Source organism: Pholis gunnellus (assembly GCF_910591455.1).
Source record: "Pholis gunnellus genome assembly, chromosome: 6".
Classification (NCBI taxonomy): Eukaryota; Metazoa; Chordata; class Actinopteri; order Perciformes; family Pholidae; genus Pholis; species Pholis gunnellus.
The window spans coordinates 4,174,301-4,192,928 of NC_136532.1; the positions used below are offsets into that span (position 1 = coordinate 4,174,301).

At 44.2% G+C, this 18,628-nt stretch overlaps 2 protein-coding genes across 10 annotated transcripts; one reads left to right on the forward strand and one right to left on the reverse strand.

Moving 5' to 3' along the window:
• Nucleotides 1-1,715: 1,715 nt before the first annotated feature.
• On the reverse strand, nt 1,716-15,837 carry rad17 (RAD17 checkpoint clamp loader component). 9 transcript variants are annotated; one of them, XM_079161281.1, is made up of 17 exons: nt 15,578-15,837; nt 15,011-15,460; nt 14,022-14,252; nt 13,420-13,494; nt 13,167-13,305; nt 12,470-12,606; nt 11,910-11,962; nt 9,680-9,805; nt 8,512-8,581; nt 8,299-8,410; nt 7,996-8,193; nt 6,920-7,023; nt 6,652-6,798; nt 5,908-6,036; nt 4,045-4,165; nt 3,536-3,593; nt 1,716-2,869 (listed from the first exon to the last, which is right to left on the reverse strand). In XM_079161281.1, the coding sequence occupies exons 2-17, from the start codon at nt 15,050-15,052 to the stop codon at nt 2,689-2,691; spliced, it is 1,923 nt and encodes a 640-aa protein (XP_079017407.1). In that variant the 5' UTR covers nt 15,053-15,460; nt 15,578-15,837; the 3' UTR covers nt 1,716-2,688. The 9 variants fall into 9 exon arrangements, 6 of the variants coding, with proteins under 6 accessions (XP_079017407.1, XP_079017406.1, XP_079017408.1 ...); XM_079161280.1 differs by lacking the exon at nt 15,578-15,837 and adding an exon at nt 15,539-15,565; XM_079161282.1 differs by lacking the exon at nt 15,578-15,837 and having other exon boundaries at nt 13,176-13,305; nt 15,011-15,545.
• On the forward strand, nt 15,629-18,265 carry ak6 (adenylate kinase 6). Its single transcript, XM_079161286.1, has 6 exons — nt 15,629-15,719; nt 15,798-15,874; nt 16,391-16,483; nt 16,619-16,677; nt 17,272-17,417; nt 17,764-18,265. The coding sequence occupies exons 2-6, from the start codon at nt 15,838-15,840 to the stop codon at nt 17,951-17,953; spliced, it is 525 nt and encodes a 174-aa protein (XP_079017412.1). The 5' UTR covers nt 15,629-15,719; nt 15,798-15,837; the 3' UTR covers nt 17,954-18,265.
• The last annotated feature ends 363 nt before the right edge of the window (nt 18,266-18,628 follow it).

Here is an 18,628-nt window from a genome sequence, read left to right on the forward strand (position 1 = left end):
TCCTCGACGATGACCAAGGTATTATCCCCATCTACATCTCTTCTGATGAGGAAGAGGACAACTTCGACTTGGAGAGCGACGATTCCGGGTACAGCTACATGTTCCACATGTTCTCCGATGAAGAAGTGGAAGGGAAGGAAGAGGAGGAAGTCACGGAGCAGGTGAGTGTGACGAGGAAGAGGAACTTTGGTCCCTCCACAAATAATAGCCGGGGAGATTACTACAGATGGTCTCCATTCACCACTTCAGGCCTCAGCTTCCCCTCACACAGAGGATACGGGCAGTCGGCTGAAGACGGTCACTTGGATTGACACTGACAGCAGCAGGATTGTAAAACCTTTGCGTCTGGTAGGACTGATAAAGCACCAGACAGCCTTCCCTCGCGTCTGGCGGGGTTGGCGATAGGTAGCATCCTGCAGCAGACCTTTTAAATATTGTTTCTTTGTTGATTTTTGTTTGAATAATGGTTGATGCTAGATGCAGAAACCAGAGGAAAGTTAACAGTGAATGGTTGTTATTCTGTCGTGTATTTTTCTTTATAAAGTCTAGATGTCTTTAGCAGACAAAGGTAAGTCAACATTTAATAACAACATCAACACACGTTGTCTCAAAGTCTCACTTTACAGTTATTCAAAGATTGTTCATTTTACTTACTCTATATCTGTTAGAAATAATAATTCTAAAAACTTTAAGGTATTTCATTTGTCACATACGTATGTATGTTCATGTAAACTGTATGTACTGTATATATACTGTTTATTTACAGAGCGGCACAATACAAATAAATGTATGACAAACTTTCTAAATATGTCTTTATATTAGAAACAATAACGACTGCACCTCAGAGGACCCCGCTGTTAAACTCCTGAAGTTCTCAGACGACAACAACGGTCATCGGCCTCACCAGAGACGGTGACGAGTCTGCGTAAGTTGAGGCAAGTTCAACCTGCCTCAGGAGCTGCTGATCCTGTTCTACTCAGCCATCATCCAGCCTGTTCTCTGCTCCTCCATCACTGTGTGGTTTGGATCGGCCACCAAACAGGACAGAAACAGACTACACCGGATTGTCAGGTCTGCAGAGAGGATCATCGGTTTCAGCCTGCCCTCCATCCTGGACTTGTTCACCTCCAGAGTCAGGAAACGGGCTGAAAGATCACTGCAGACCCTCCACACCCTGGACACAAGCTGTTCAACTCCTCCCCTCTGGGAGGAGCTATATATATATATATATATATATATATATATATATATATACACACACACATATACACATATACACATATACACTTTTTCTTTTGGATATATATTTACACTTATATTGTATATAGCTGTTAAATGTTTCTACCTATATGTTCCCTTTTTTATTCTTTATATATATTTGTTCTTGTTTATTGTAAATGTGTGTGTGTACATTGAGAGCGGAGTGGAAACCGGAGACAAATTCAAGTCTGATAATATTTCTGATATATTTCAAAAATCTGACAATGTATGATGATTAACATACAATAAATATTGTGCAAGTGATAATTTCATATCTTTTAGATTTTCATTTCACTCAAAGGCATTACTGTTAGTACTGTTAAGTATTGATAATCATAATATTACATGTTAATTAATTAGCAGCCTCATGTCAAACTGTTGAGCAAATATTGGATGAAGGGGTGTGAAAGGAGAGCGTTACAATAAGTATGGAGCCCAATGATCCGCTTGTCACACATGTTTTATTCACTTATTTAGATTTAAGAAACTTATACCTCTCAATAAGCATTATGTTGGTAATATTTATCGGTTTCTGTCAATCCATCCATGGGAAACGGAAACAAAACAAATCTAACTGGGCAAAAACTAAGATCTGTGAGGTACAAAGAACAAGTGCTGAACATGCACTTGAATCAAATAAATACTGACAATAATTCAACTGAGCTAATTGAGGAATACTCACCTCCACCATGATAATTTGTATATCAATCATGTACCCGGTGTTACCATGAATTCTTGAGGAAAACGTTTTTCTCCCCTACCTCAAATGTAAAAGGACAATTAAAAACCCAGAGTAAAGTCTTGCTGAATTGAAGCAAATTGGGGGGCTGCATTTAACCAACGCAAAATCATATCCACGGTTTACAAACTGCATCGGTCCGGACTGGTGCGGATGCAAGCGTTAAATGAGTACGGTTTTAGAGGAGCTGCGTGCGTTTGTGAAGTAGTGAGCAGTTTTGTGGAGGCGTGTGAGAAAAACTTCCTTCAAGAAGTCAAGGGAACACGTAGTTAGTTAGTGATATACAAATGTTCATTTTTGGGTTGAAGTATTTCTATAAGGGCCACTTTTGGGAGATTATTAAATTGAATCCCCGTGCTTCCATGTTATTAGGAGCCTGTTTCACGCTAGGGAATCACATTTAATTCAGGTCCTTCATGACAAGCTTGTTTGAAAGATTTCTTGTACATATGGCGCCTCAATGAGGCATAAACACTGGTAACACCAGAGCTATTCTCACAGTCTGCGACATAATATGGAGTACAGTTACAACTACGGGGGAGAATAATTTAATAATACAATCATGAAAAAAAAAGTCAAAATTCTCCTTCACGTGGCACTAATCACCCTCCATACTAAGCCAGGAATCCAAACGACAACAACAAGTTGACAAAGTGTAACTGTGTCACAGTATGGCGGAGTCGAGTGTGTTAGTCACTGTTGTAGTCCTCTATGATCAGGTCCTCCTCCTCCAGAAGGACCTGGGTTGTGGTAGGTTGGGGCTGACTGGCTGGCAGACCCTCCTCCACCTCACCCTGAGCGTCCTCTTCCTCCTCACTGTCTTTGTCCAGCTGGGCCGGCTCTTTGTCCGTCAGAGCCTCCAGTTTTAATCTGCCAAAGACGGAAACAGAGACAGAAGTCGAGCACACGACGCCATTGGTGGACCAATATCCGTTTGAAATTGAACAATAGGTGTAACTCTGTTGAGGCGTACACATCTATTTGGAGATAAAACAGTTAATGTTCAGAGGAAATAACCCTTTGTGAAGGTGTAGAACAAACTGACAGGGAGCTGCAAGTGTTGGTGAGTGATGCCAAATGTTACAGCCTTTCTTTGGTTTGTAAGCCTGATCAGTTTGACAAACAGGAATTTTCACAACCAGGACGGATTGTAACGAGCAGACAGCTGTTTGCAGCACTCTATAGCGTGCAGTATACATGGATACTGACAATTATTAGTGCCCTGTTCGTGAAAATGTGTTCTCAGTTACCGACACTGCAAAGTCAAATCAGGTGGAGCCTAGTAAGAAAACCCTCAGTTACATTCAGTGCTATTAAAGCCGTTGGAATGAAATGATCCTGGTTAAGGTGAACACAGTGTAAAGGTGATGTCCCTGGTCCTACTCATTTCTCCCCCTTCATATCTTCCACCAGTACAGACTGCTGCTGAGAAGGCTGGTTGGATCTTTCTGGATCACAGACTCTCTGGTCCCGTCAAAACCCACAGACACACTTTAATCTAACGGCGTCACAAGAAGAGGAAAATGTGTGCTGTACCTGCCGGGGAACCTCCTCAGTGACATCTGACCCACGTCCTGGATGAAAGCTATCTGAGCTGGGAGACACGGCGGAGCACAGGACACGTCACCGTTAATGAATCCTCAGACGTCATCAACGGACACTAACTGTTCAAATGAGTCACAAAGCTCTGTTGGTAGTGGAGAGAAGCCAGATTCTTACAGCAAAAAGAAATAAAAACCTAATTGAATCAACTTCATTAACTACCTTTGATCACAGTGTTTTACAGTACTGGCAGCACCACAGAGCAACATGACAAAACAAATATGAAGGAAGCAATAGAAGATGTCACCTCAAAAAGAACAATTACTGTATTTGGAAGCATTCAAAGTTAGGCCTAACATAGTTGTGCTTTAGTACAGCTGTGATCAACCATACTGTTAGAACAATCAAAGCCAGGAAACCATGGCACTGTGTGTGTGTGTGTGTGTGTGTGTGTGTGTGTGTGTGTGTGTGTGTGTGTGTGTGTGTGTGTGTGTGTGTCTTACCAGGGTTCCTCATAGGGTTGCTGAGTTTGGCCAGGTATGGCAGCAGCTCCGTCTGCAGGCTGACTGGTGTCAGACAGAAGCTCCTGAACAGGGACTGGGCCGCCAGGCAGTTCTCTCGGTGCTGAGGGGGACATCAGTCTCATTACAGTCTCATCTACTGTCACGGAGATCGGACTTCCTCACAAGTGCACCACCGACAGTTTGGATTTGTGAACAGGCCTTCTCCACTCTAACTGTTGGGACACCGGAGCCCCTCAGGGCTGTGTGCTTAGCCCCCCTCCTGTTCACGATTGCCACCCCAAATATTAAGAGAACTCTGTAGTGAAGTTTGAAGATGACTCATCATCAAACAACTGACACTTCACATCGGGAGATAATTAACAATCGTGCAGAGTGAACAAACTACTGCTCAACTTTGGTAAAACCAATCAGTCAAAGACATACAACCATAGACTGTATGTAAGAAGTGACGTCACCCATTGGTTTGTGGACTGACGGTTTGAAGCCTCGGCGATTGGCCAAAATGGCGATTTCGCCATCGGCATTTTGGGTTACAGCCATCGCCATGTTGGCAACCAATGATCAGAAGCGACCATATTTGGAATGTGGAGCAGTGACTGGTAGAGACCTGTCAATCACAGTAAGCCCCGCCCTAAAGCATCCCCTGCTTTATGGTCTGTTTGACTCTAAATGGACCATCATCTACTAAATGAACATCATGCTGTATTGAAGAAGACTTGAAACTAGAGATTGAGACCATAAACTCATGTTTACAATGTTTACTGAGGTAATAAATCAAGAGAGAAGTAGAGTCATTTTCTCATAGACTTCTATACAACCAGAGGAGTCGCCCCCTGCTGGACACTAGAGAGAATGCAGCTTTAACACTTCCGCATTGGCTTCACTCGGCAGAACCGGAGGTTGCTGCCAGCACCCACCCGTCTACATCGATGGAGCTGAGGTTGAGTTGGTCAACAGTTTGAGGTTTCTGGTATTCTTTATTCATGTTGTATTGCAAGACAAGAGACAATACATAAACATAACAACAAGAGGACGACGAGAGTAGTGAGATACAAGCCAGCAAACATCGCATAGTCAGTGTATGGGAGAACGGTGTGATTCGGAGTGTGTGCGTGCCTGAGCCTTTTGAAATTAAAGAAAAGACCATAAGAAAGTACATAAATGAAAGGGCAGATTACATTAATTACAAAATAATGTAACAAAACTAAACAAAAACGGGGGCAGTATCGCCCTGTCCACTGGCAGCAAACCACGGCCAGGACCCCGTCAGGGAGCTCCAGAACAGGACAGTAGGATCAGTCAGGCCGGGTCCACCGGGTGAAGTATTATCTAATTCATTTATTGATTGTTTTTTATTGTAAATGTTGTATCGATTGTATTTAATTTAATTAATTAACTATAATTTTTTTGGACTGATCGGTCCAGCTTTGGGTCGGCCCCAGACCGTTTGCAGAGGGGAGTTCTGGTATTCAACATCACAGAGAACCTAGCATGGTCATCTCCTATCTCCACCCTGGTAACGATTAAAAACAACCGTTTTATTTTATTGTTTATATTCTATTAGTATTTCAATATCTGTGAGTGCAGCGTGGAGGGGGCTTCAATTGTGTTTGTTATGGTGAGATCCTGCATTGTATAATGACAATAATAACAAAGTTTGTTTGAGAATATTTAGAAAGGGTGTCTTTTGTTACACAGTTTGTCCACCAGAAAGCACTGATTGGTTTTTTCAACTGTGTGTATCTTGCTCACAAATCTGGCCACCTACGACTTGTTAAACCAGTCCTAACATTTAAACCACAGATAAAGGAATGACAGAGCAACATCCCCGATGGGTCTCACCTTCTTGTTGACCAGCAGCCAGTTAGGTTTGTGAAGCGGTCTGAAGCCAACAGAGACTTGTTGGGAGTTGGAGTGAAGGAGCCCCCTGGTGGCCACTGAAGACCCGTACTGCCCCATGGTGCTGCGACTCTGAAAACAGCACAGCCTTAATGCAGAGGACACAGACCATCCAGCATGGACCACAGCGATTATACGAGAGGCGCACATTTTGCAGATGATTCTGCATTAAAACAGTGAGAGAATATAATCTGGAGTTTGGTTATATTTCAGCTCAATGTGAGTCTTTACTGCGTTTTGCTGTCACGTTGGTTTCTGTCTCTTTAATTCATGCAGTGTAAAATGCCAAAGGCATTCCGTGCCTTGTCTTAGAGGTGCTGTGTAAAAACCTTGTCTTTCTAGATTACAGCACACTTGTAATGCACTGCAGAAGGACACTGGTATTGAAAAGGTGCCGCTTTTTATATTATTGCTACTGTTTTAATCTGATTTTTTAAAGCACTCTCTAAAAAAAAAGTGTTCAGATTTATCCGACAGCTTGATGAAAAATCTGCCATGCCAACACAGACAACAGACGTCCAAAAATGTGTCGGCTCGTCGCAGATAGGGGCTTGGAATTGGTGGTTTTTCTATATTAATGCGGAAGCAACTCCTTGGATATAGCATGACGACATCTGGAACACTTTGGTTCAATTTCCACAGATGAAAGCATTCGTATCATATTTTAGTGCCAAGGGAAAGACTGACCGTCCAATCAGAAGTGAGGAGGTCGGCGTCAGACAGATACTCGCTGGCGCGGTCCACGTCCTCCACCTCGGAGAAGAAGTCCAGGTAGTTCTGATGGAGGTAGAGGTTGAAGAACTCTCCCGACATGTGCGAACGCTCAACAACCAACTGAAAAGAAAGAGACATGGACAGCCGAGTTCTTAAGTGTCCTCAAAGACTAAAAGGACACATGCACATGCTTGTTTGTTACCCGTTAATAATACTTTGGTAAAAAAAAGCAGGCGTGCACCTCAGGTTCTACAAGCAATGCTTCTCTGTGATGATGAGACAGGTGAGATGGTAGACCAGGTCCAGGGGCACATTCAGCTGCTTCTGCATCTTCAGGTTTCTCTCCTGTTTAAGACAAAACAACCAGGGATACAAATGATTTGCCTCCGTGTCACTTTCAATCACTAGAGTACTGTCGTGTGTCTTCGACCAAAGCCACAGCGCAGCAGAAACTGACTTTGCGGTTCATCACACACTGGAAACACTGGTGCTTCATGTGGTCCTCGTAATCCAAATGTGTTAGAGATGACTTTCTGCATGGATGTGAATTAACTTAAAACAATTTACGATGCAATAGTAGAAGGGTCTGGTGACACTCCTGCCAAGTTAACATATCGTCAACCTGCTCCAACTAAAACACATTTCTATAGCGGATTCATTTTGTTGGTTATAGCTGATGATCTTCTCTGGAATCAAGACTTTAAAGAATAACGCGATGATATTATTTATGTCTTATTGTCAACAAATCCCACAAAAAGTGTTTTAGTTTCTTGAGACTGTCTGCAGCTCTCAGCTCAAACCTGCATTCTCTCTAGGGTCCACCAGGGGGCGACTCCTCTGGTTGTATAGAAGTCTATGAGAAAATGACTACTTCTCTCTTGATTTATTACCTCAGTAAACATTGTAAACATGAGTTTATGTTCTCAATCTCTAGTTTCAAGTCTTCTTCAATACAGCATGATGTTCATTTAGTAAATGATGGTCCATTTAGAGTCAAACAGACCATAAAGCAGGGTATGCTTTAGGGTGGGGCTACTCTGTGATTGACAGGTTGTTACCACCTTTGTTTAGCCCAGAGAAGTACATGTTGTATTAAGCCTGATTTTTGTTAGCATCCCAATAAATATCAAATTTAGAGTGAATTACGGCTGAACAAACTAAAGTGTGTCGTCATGGTGATGAAGGAACATGTCTCCCCTTTCTAAAGGTGTGGCTCACTGATGTGTTTTTAATAGTTTTTGGACAGAAGATCTATCAGGCACTGATGCGCACACTATACCCGTTGGTAGCTACTGCAAACTGGGAGATGCAACTCACGCTTGCAGTGCAGGATCTTCCCCAGTGCTCTGAACAGAAACAGGGAAGCATCCTTCCCGCCAATAGCCTGCTCCTCCTCGAGCTCCTTTGTCAGCTTGGACTTCTTCCTCCTCTGGGTTGTTCTGGAAACGGCTTTGCCCAGCAAAGTCGCATGTCTGTCCTTCTTCATCCTCCACAGCCCCTTTTCCAACGACGCGTCTGGAAAGTTACAACGATGATAGATGTTCTTTGATGTCAGTTGATGAGACAGGGCGACGACATTTGATTCAAGGGATTCATGCGTTTGACTCTCCGTGGCCTGACCTGGGAGGGAGGAGAACTGGAGGCTGTTGATGGCGCTACGAATATCTCCTGAGCTTCCTGAACTCAGCGTCTCCAACACCGCCTGGTCTGTGACGCACATCCTCCCACAGCTCTGCTTAGAATTATGGGGAAAATAGACAATAGAAATCCAGTAAAAAAAAAAAAAGAAATGTCGTACTAATATGCGTGATGAACTGCAAGGATTCCTTTCACCTTTCCTGCCTCCGCCGTTGAAATTCGAGTCAGGACCTTCATCATTGTGGTTGGAGCCACGGGGTTAAAACTGGAATAGCACAAGACCATGTTCAGTGGAATCCAGAGAGTTAAGAGTTTTCTTCTGCAGATTAGTTGCAATCGCTTTCAATTTGCAGTTTTTTTATTTCATTTCCTACTGTTAATTAAACTCCTGCAGATGTTTCACATTAAAAGTCCTTTTCAGACATGTGAGAGCTTATATCCTTTGAGCCACTGAACGGCTTTTAATGTGAAATGTCTGTGCAGGAAGTGCAGAGTTTCACTGATTATGACTCAACTGTGAGGGGAAAAAAAACTGCAAAGTCGAAGCGGCCGTGAATAATTACTGACTGAAAACAGCATTTGAGAGTGGTTAGTATGACGTGACTGCCGTTGTACAGATGGAATTATATCCATCTATCCATTAGTCAATAAAAAACGATCAGAAGATGCGATCAGACGACGTTTTGATTGCAAACTGAAACGTTTGCTCTCTTGCTCGTCTGCGCTGTGATTCGCTGAGAGCGACACAGCTAATCACGCGAATACAGCTGGAGAACAACCTTGAGAGTCAGGGGAGAACTGAGGCATAACCTCACAGGTCTTTGGACTGTTGGAGGACACCAATGGTGTGCTTGGAAGTGTGGGCTACATTATACTGAATTCACACTGGACGAGTCAAGTTTGCATCGACAGAAAATAACTAGAATTAGCACTTTGCAGATGTTCACCTTCGCCAACCAATCAAGTTGCAGTCTACGTCTACCCAAAATGTCGTACCGTCATCGTTTTTATCCTATTAGACATTTGTGTGAAATCATCATAATCGGCATACAACTTCTTGAGTAATGACCAAAAATGTGTTGTGAGGTAACAGCGACCTTTGACTCATGGCGTTCCCGATAGAATCCTCTGCCAGATGGGATTCACACGATCCACCAGGGAGATTGTGGTGATTAAAACAAACAGGAATTAAATATCGACTTTTACCAAAACCGAAAGTTCCTTGCTAAATCTAGCCATGGATGAACACGAGCAACCATCCTTCTAAAGTCCACAGCTGGGATTAAACTGCATCCAACAGGAGTCTTTTGGGGTCTAAGGTGGGTTTTGTGAAAAGGTCAAACACCCCCCCGTCAAAGCCAACCTGATGCTGCTGATGTCCAGCTCCTCCTGGATCTCTCTGGGGAACAGGAAGCGTGAGCTGCTGTCTCCGCTCAGACTGTCCGACACGATGAACACCAGGGGACAACGGCTGGTCTTCACAAAGCGCCTGGAAGACACGCGGCGGGACACAAGGTCACAGATGAGATTCATGGACACATGTACTTTGTTCTCAGTACTTTATACCATGTCCTGCACGAAGGCTTTCACAAACATCCACAAAAGGAAAATGGGAAACAGATTTAAAAGGCCTTTTTGGGGGCGTTTCTTCAGTTTGATTGAGTCCCACCTCATTATATGTATTTCTTTAACTGTTGTTTCCGTCATGAGTACTTTCACCCAGAATGCGGCAAAAAAAGGAAAGTCATTCTTGGAACATGGTCGATTTTTCGGCGCTTTCGCAACGTGAATAAAGGCATCAACCAATCTCGTTGTGTGGAATATTTATAAACGTACACTTTTGCGTACAACACTGACTCTCCGCGGTCCAAACCAAGACGGCAAACTTTAAGACTCCTTTCAACCTTGACAAAGGCAGCGCAGACCAGATCCAGAGTACTTTACTGAAAGGAATCTAAAAAAAGTTCACAGAATCTTAGACTATACTACAGTTTGTCCTCAGACTCTGCTCTGGGTCAATAGGACCTTGGTAGTTGGTCCTCTGCCTGCGTGAATCCATTTCAAAACTTTATTAAAAAGGTGTTGAATAAGGTATGAATAGCTTTGATGTAAAATTGTGGAACACCCCACTGTGTAAAGGCCTTTAGGCTACATGTGTGATGAAGAATACTGTCAACATATGTTAGAGCAAACACAGACTGCATTCATTTCCACAAAGAAAATTGGCAAATTTAATATCTTTGACTGAACATATTCACCCCTTCAGATTACATATAATTGACATTTCTCCCAGGTGTCAGAGATGTAAAATGACAAAGGGAGATCTCCTACACGCACCCAGTGATTTTTGAATCATACTATTCAAATTGGGGGACATGAGCCCAGTTAATGTGAAACCAATACAAGAAATACTTCCTGTTCGTGACTTTCACGGACCCAGAACACGCTGGAGGGATTATATCTCTCAGCTGGCCTGGGAACGCCTCGGGATCCCCCAGTATGAGCTGGAACATGTTGTGGGCGAGAGGGAAGTCTGGGTCAGCCTGCTTGGCCTGCTGCCACCGCGACCCGACCCCGGATAAGCGGAGGAAAATGGATGGATGGATGGATAATCTACTCTGGCTAAGGTAGCTTATCAAGAGTAAAATAATAACTGTGATTTAACTGCACGTGGGACTGTTGGGACTGGACGTACACTGGCTGTGGTCATCACAGTGAACAGTGTCTGTCAGTGTGATGAGAGGACAGTGAGCCCTTGTTGCTGTACTTCATCTCCTTGGAGCAGAGGCTGCAGTCAGCATACTCTGCCTTATCAATGTATTTAAAACACTGTGACAGCAGGAAGCTGTACTCACGTCTGTTTAGACCTCCACCTTTATCCAGGCCCAGCTCCACCTTTATCCAGGCCAGCTCCTTCACATCTCAGCCCTGCATCAAGCTGCGCTACACTAACAGCCTGCTATCCTGAAGCTCTTTGACCTCATCATCTCATCAGCATCTGGGCCTCATCATCATGGTCATGAAAGTTATGACCACGAAATCATCCTCATTCTACTTTGAGTTCAAACAAAGAACCTGCAACCAGATCCACCGGTGTTCTGGTTTAACGTTAACGAGTGACTGCGTGAACTGAACCGGAACATGGGGGGGCTGCATGTTTCATCCCGTTACGTTTTTTGCTCCTAAATCGCGATAATGATGAACGTTAACAGTCGATAAAGTTCCGCATGCAGTGGACGTTAACTTAACCCAGCAAGTCTGAACTGTAACCGAACATAACTTAAACTAAACGTTAAACTTTAACGGAGGGAAATGAAAACGGTGTAGACATCTTAACGCTGATTGGCCAAGACTCGACACGTCACATCAAAGATGTTTTATTGTGAAGATCACGATATCACCTTTTCTCCTCGTCTCACTCCAGCCTGAGAAACGCTGGCTGGCCAGCTGACCCCCCCCAAAAAAACTGAATTTCGCTGAAAAGCGACAAGTTTGCAGGTATGTAAGGCAGTCGCGGTAATAGTACTAGTGCCGTTGCATAGTGTCGTCACGGTATCCTCTCCTGATTTTCTGTGTGAAAGCTGTGATCTCACCTCAGGATGTCGTGCAGGCTGCCGGGCTGCCTGTAGAACTGGTTTGGGAAATCCTGAGGAGGGACATGTGGTGACCAAGTGTGAACTATAAAGCTAAACATGGCAGCTTTAGACAATCAGACAATCCGGTTCTCAACAGATAACGGTGAGTTCAAATGTCCCCACGTATTCTCAGTAGTGTTAAACACAGAGGAGGATTAGTCTTTGAAGAACAGATCATTTACAATTTCTCGGCCCCCATCAGCAGTTACGAATCAACCAACCAGTCACTACATCATTCTACCACCTCTTGGTGAAAGTGGTTATCCTAAATATTACAGCAGCAACAGTGATACAAGTGAAGGTTTTCACTTGGTTTATCCACTTCAATAGTTTTGTATTTTTTTTTTTTTTAATCACAATAGTTTCGTCAGTCACGCTGGCACCAGAAAACACCATCTAGGGGACTGAAAAATCACTTGCTTCCAAAAGCTTACATTTGTATTTGCAGTGTTAATAGTTTATAAAATAAAAGATTGATACAATATTGCGCCGCAGTGAAGGCGTAGCGCCGTACATACCTCCACCAGGATGAGCTTCCTGTCTGCGGCCGCTCCGTCCCCCACCATCTTCAGGCAGTTGTACTTGTTTGCTCGGAGGAGGAAGTCCTGGAACTGGGCTAACTGGGAGCTGCAGGACAAGCTGTTCGTCCTCCAGTCTGTGCGAAAGATGGAGAATCAGAGACACAGACACAGGATAGAGAAGCAGGTCAGCCGTCAGCCTGCCCCCAAAAAACACATTCATTCTTATGTGCAAGATGTCAAACTTTACGTTTAATAAGTCAAATTACCTTATTTCCTGTCTTATTTTCACTGCTATAATTCTTTTTAAAGTGTGTATTTTACTCGACTATTTTAATATTTTTTTTTTAATATTTTGTCTTTATTATTGTTGTCACCCGTTGATAGATTTTGACGCAAAAACGTTGGTGTGTGTGTTCTGAGAACCCCCACAGCTCCACACTGGGTGGCATTTCTTGCATGAAAGGTGCTATACATATAGAATGTATTATTATTATTTGTATTATTATCCACTACCATTGACAAACATTACCTTGAATATTCAGAACACCTTTCAAAATAAAGCAATCCAATACATCAGCACCAACTCTGACACGGTCTCAACATAAGCATTTTCCTGTCTTCAGTTTTTACGGTCCCTTCGGGGGATTCTCTTTCATATTGATGATAATAACGATGATGTGCGGCGTCTCCTCACCGTGCTGACCGCTGCTGTACTGCTCCATGGTGGAGGGGTTGGTCCACTCCTGAACCCTGACGCCCAGCTCCAGAGACAAAACCTGGATCGTGGCGGTCTTCCCGCAGCCCGACGGTCCCGTCAGCAGCAAGACGCCACCCTGTGGATGATAACAGTTAAAACCTGAACCTTGTATCCTCACTAGAATTTGTTTTTGTTAAAAACATTGTTAGGAGAACGAGGCTTCAGTTACGGATGTGGTGAAACTTCTTACCTTCGATGCGTTTAAGTGCACTCTCATCCAGTTCTCTACTTCCTCCATCTTCTTCTTGTGGACAGCAAGCTCGGCCTACACAAACACAAAAAGTAACCATTACTACAAACTACAAGGTTCAGTCTTCAACCTTTTATCGCAGCTAAAGAACACAAGATTCATCCTCCAGACACTCAAATCAAATAGATGAGTGGATATCAGCTGTGAAGACAAGCTCCATGTTGAACCGGCAACAGTGGAGAAAATGACATCCCATTTTCAAAGTCTCAAAACAATTCTCATGTCCATATGTACACACACACACGCACACACACACTCCCACCAGCGGACAGAGCGCGCGCGTCGGAAAATATGTTGCGTCAACCAGCTGAAGAGCAGACGACAATATCTGCGTTTTTTTTTTAAAAGCTCCCATGTGGTGAAGATGGCAACACTCGCTCTGCTGCTCCGGGTCCAAGTACAGACAAGAGCCCAAGTGCTGCACGCCCTGCTCTGTGATAGCAGAGAACTACACATCGCAGTGCGTGATTCAGACCAGTTGTTGGCTGTACCCAGATGTGTTTGTGGGTACCAGAACAAACTTCAAAAGCGATGATGCTGACCTGCGAACGCGGGGAGTATCTGTCCACCCACGGCTCATCCTGGTCCCTGTGGGCTGACTCTCTCAGCAGGTGGGACATGTGAGGGTCTGAGCTGCCGGACTCTCCCCTCCTCTTCCTGGGCCTCTTGGGCTCGGCCTTGGAGCATGGAACCTGGCTGCCCTTCCTCCGTCTGGACGGAGCAAAGCTTTCACCCGACAAGTCAGCGAAGGACGGGTCCACCCAGCGGTTCAGCTATTATAAAGACAGTCAAACGGAAATGATTGAAGATTTATGAGGGACAACTGAAGGAGGATGTCTACAATAGGTCAAAGTTAATAAATAAAGATCATTACTAGTCCGAATAAATATAATTTACAGGAGGAGGCTCGGTGAAGAGCTGCTACCTCACCACTGGAAAGTGAGGTAGACAGAAATAAAGTTATTCCTGAGGAAGACTTGTGTGATTAAATGCGTGCTACGACTGGGCAAATAGGGAAAGTGGGGATAATGATGGATAAAGAAAGATAAAGATCAGAGGGAGAATGTAATAAATGAAAGCAACTAATTGTAAGGGTAACCATCTTTTTAAAACTGTTCTGCAGGGCTCGACAGTAAGGGCTGCCATGTTGCCATAGGCAAGAAATATTGCTGTTACAGTGTGAACCGGAACCAAACACTGGCACACAAGCATCTGTTTTAAAGACAACGGCAAAGCAACCTTAAGCTGTCTGACTGTGGGGTGAAAAGTTGAACTATCCCGTCAACATCACAGACGAATGTGCTAATTGATTCAACTGACAAAGAACCAGATAATACTGAACAAACAGCTGAAAGAACATTTGTGTGAAGTCTTGTGAGGCATCTTTGAGCTAAACAGAACATGATACTGCAGAGTCTGCACATGCACATCACATGTATACATTAGAATCACTAAGCGGACGTAGAACTGCAGAGTATTACTCAAATATAAGGTGACTGAAACTATATGTTTGGCCACTTAAAGAACTCACTCTGCTTGGAGCAGCTCCACCGCCCACACAAGGCTCGTCCATCCGTCACAGTGGAGCCTCACATGGAGGGAGCAGCCGGTGGTGGTGGTGGTGGTGGTGGTGCTTTCAGATGCAGCACAAACAAGGCATGGTTATCGGTGTAGAGCACAAACAAAGGGTGGGTGGAGATGTGAGGTTATATGAGTTATATCTCCACACCTAGAACACACCGTTATCCGTTCAGGGGCAGACACCTGTTAAAAGTGCACTTTAGTCTATTTCCATGTCTCTGGGTGATAAACGGATACCTTCACAAGTCCACTGCAGAGCGATGAACGGGTTAGCTAACGTTAACTGCCTTGTCGGTTTATGTTAAGTTAATAGGACACATCTTTATTAACGTACCTCGTTTGGCCTGTTGACGTGTCTGCGGCACACACGGTGTGTCCGTCACTTCAAACTCTCGCTCGGCTGTAATGAGTAGTGATTAGGACGTAACGTTAATGACACTACAGAGTTACAGGAGCTTTGAGGCAGAGTGAAGTTTACCTATTTAAACTCCGTGGAGTCGGCGTGCCGTAAACTGACCGTTCGTCGACGTAAAGCTGACGTGAAGCAGTTCATGCGCGGCAGTGTCTTGTGAAAGTCTGCCTCGGCTGGTGTGATCGCAAACAGCTCACGTTTAGCTAGCTACCCGAGCCTTCCATTTTGTCACAGCCCTCTCTTTCAGGTTTGTTCGTTGACATTTAGCGTCGGAACTACCGTGTTTAGAGTGGCATTAAGAGATAGTAGCTCTTCTGTCTTTCAGCTGTACGTCGTCGAGACACGTGTTGGCTGCTAGCGAAGCTATGAAGATGAGGAAGCGACCAAACATTCTGCTAACAGGTGATATGAACCTACTGCTGCATGTCGTTCAGCTAACGTTAGCTACCCGCGTTGTGTTCATTGGCGTCACGTAAAGGTGCAGCGTCACCCCGTTTCTAGCCATGAATGGATGATTAGATGCCAGGTGGTGTTTCAAGGCTCCGACCAGCCAGATCACCGAGTAGCGCGTGCGTTACCTCACCTTTACAGCAGGGCAACAAGGGGATTGATTTAATCTAGAATCCTTTTTTAGACTGAGATATATTGTACGTATTCTATAGTATTGTCTATATTTATCATGTATATTTCACCATTTTTCTTGTATGTTCATATTTTATGTATTTGTCTTTTATTCTATATTAATGTCTCTTGATTATTGTTTTGCAATTCTTGCCTTTTCTATTTTAATATAAAAATGACATTTTATTTAAATATAATTAGAATGTCTCTTACTATGTTTATGTTGTATACCAATACGCCAAAGCAATTCCCTTGGATGTGAAAATCTTGTTGGTAATAAATGTGATTGTGATCCAGGAACCCCTGGTGTTGGAAAGACCACTTTAGGGAAGGAGCTGGCCCAGCGGACAGGGCTGACCTATGTCAACATAGGAGACTTGGCCAAGGAAGGTAAACACTTAACATGACTTTAAAAATCAGACAGGATGAGCATTCTTCCTTTTAGACTTTGCATGATAAACACAAGCAGATAAGTGTCAGACATCTTGAGGCTGGTCTAAGGAGTGCTCCTGATCTCCCCCCCAGGTCAACTTTATGACGGCTATGATGAAGAGTACCAGTGCCCGATTTTGGATGAGGACGGGGTGAGTTAAATCGCACTTGCAAGCTTTCAACCTGGTGATGATGAGCTGATATGTACTGCACTAAACAACGGAGCCTTCTGTTGGATAGGATTTGTAAACCACTGAGCTTGGATGCCAGGTTGTAACAGGACGGTACGGAGGACACACATAATAGTGGCAGCGCAGCAAGCAGAGGCAGTTCTGCAGGTTTTCAGGATCTTTAATTAAACAAACTTTAAATTACACAAAACCTAGCTCAGTCCAGAGCTCTATCACAAAACTACACAAACTTCACTATGTCAGCTGGACCGCTAGCCGACTTGGCGGTCTTCATTCTCTCCCCCCTGGAGATCTTAGGGAGGAGCGACTGAAGTCTTATTTCAGCCATTGCACATCAGACAGCCAGGAGCATGCTGGGTAGTGGAGTAGGCTCAGGTCCTAGCTGGGTTAGCTCAGGTCTTGGGCTTTAATTGCCATCATTGGCAACTGTTTTTAAACATGATTAAAAAGGCAAAGCTTGCACCCCAGTCTGTTCAGCTGTATGCGAGGGGGGATTGAATCAGTGTCGGGTGGATGTCCCATGCATTTACGTTGGGGCTTACTGTGGTCCCGCAGGTGGTGGATGAGCTGGATGAGAAGATGATAGAAGGCGGGGTGATCGTCGACTACCACGGCTGCGACCTGTTCCCTGAACGCTGGTTTCACATCGTCTTCGTCCTCCGCACGGACAACACCCAGCTGTACACGCGGCTGGAGAACAGGTAACTCCCACGGTTTCAGGTGTTTTGGTTTGCATCTTGTGAACATTTCAAACCCTTTTGCAAACCTCCACGAGCATAATAATATTTTTCACAATCAAGGAAGTTTTATCGAATATTGCTGTTTCTATTCAGGTTTTCTAAAGCAATACTTCAATACTGCGGAAGGAACCTTGACTGCTTGATAATTCCTGCCTAACCCACCACTCGATAGTCTAACCCCTACAAGTTTTGTAATCAACTCACTTTACCATATGAGGAAAACGCTCTTCATGAGCAAAGTCGTCGCTGTTTGTCTTCCTCCCCCCTTCGTCTGACGTGGACTCTGTCCTCTTGTGTGAACCACCAGGGGCTACGCGGGGAAGAAGCTGCAGGACAACGTGCAGTGCGAGATCTTCCAGACCATCTACGAGGAGGCCATGGAGGCCTACAGCGAGGAGATCGTCCACCAGCTGCCCAGCGACACTCCCGAGGACCTGGAGCGCAACCTGGAGCAGCTGGTTCAGTGGACCGAGCAGTGGATGAAGGACCAGAACTAGGCTGGGTTCCACTGGCAGGACTGTCTAACGAATATTATTTGGACAATTTAAAAATTGAATTGTTATTTTCCAATCTGCATATATTTTCATAGTCGTGGTGATGTGATCGCTTTCTTCAGTGGCCTCTAGTTTTGCAGGGAGTGCTGCTGGGTCACCGCTCTCTCAAATGGTCGATAGAATCCACTAACGAGCACTTTCTGACAACCAGCCATCGCATGATTTTGAACCATTGCAAACAAGTGTCAAGTCAAAGCTCTCATGTAGTGCTGCATTCATGTCATCTTTTATAAATAAATGACCACTGGGAAACACTACTGTCGTCATGTCTTAGTGATAACTACACAGTAGTTGGGGTTTCGATACAATGCTGTTAAGTTTTATTTGAATGTTTAGACCGTATATAAGAAGTGGACGGAGTCATCGTGATGTCCCCCATTGGTTTTTGGACTGCCGTTATGAAGCCTTGAGTTTGGCAATTTCGTCATCGCCATCTTGACTTTTTGCAAGCGGTAAACTGAAGTTACCATATTAGTAATGGGGGGGAGTGAGAGATGCCATATATGGCTCCGGTAGCAGCAGCGACCTGTCAATCACAAGGTGGCATACCCTGCTTTATGGTATGTTTGACTCTAAATGGACCATCATTTACTAAATGAACATCATGCTGTATTGAAG

Bases quoted from the DNA above. Each gene is read 5' to 3' on its own strand.
- rad17 (XM_079161281.1), bottom strand. From the start codon at position 15,052: ATGGACGAGCCTTGTGTGGGCGGTGGAGCTGCTCCAAGCAGA. The intron at 8,582-9,679 runs GTTGGCTTTGAC...GTGCTATTCCAG, and splicing joins CTGGACATCAGCAGCATCAG to TTTTAACCCCGTGGCTCCAA. The intron at 8,194-8,298 runs GTCAGGCCACGG...GTAACTTTCCAG, and splicing joins CCAGTTCTCCTCCCTCCCAG to ACGCGTCGTTGGAAAAGGGG.
- ak6 (XM_079161286.1), top strand. From the start codon at position 15,838: ATGAAGATGAGGAAGCGACCAAACATTCTGCTAACAG. The intron at 15,875-16,390 runs GTGATATGAACC...ATTGTGATCCAG, and splicing joins ACCAAACATTCTGCTAACAG to GAACCCCTGGTGTTGGAAAG. The intron at 16,484-16,618 runs GTAAACACTTAA...TCTCCCCCCCAG, and splicing joins AGGAGACTTGGCCAAGGAAG to GTCAACTTTATGACGGCTAT.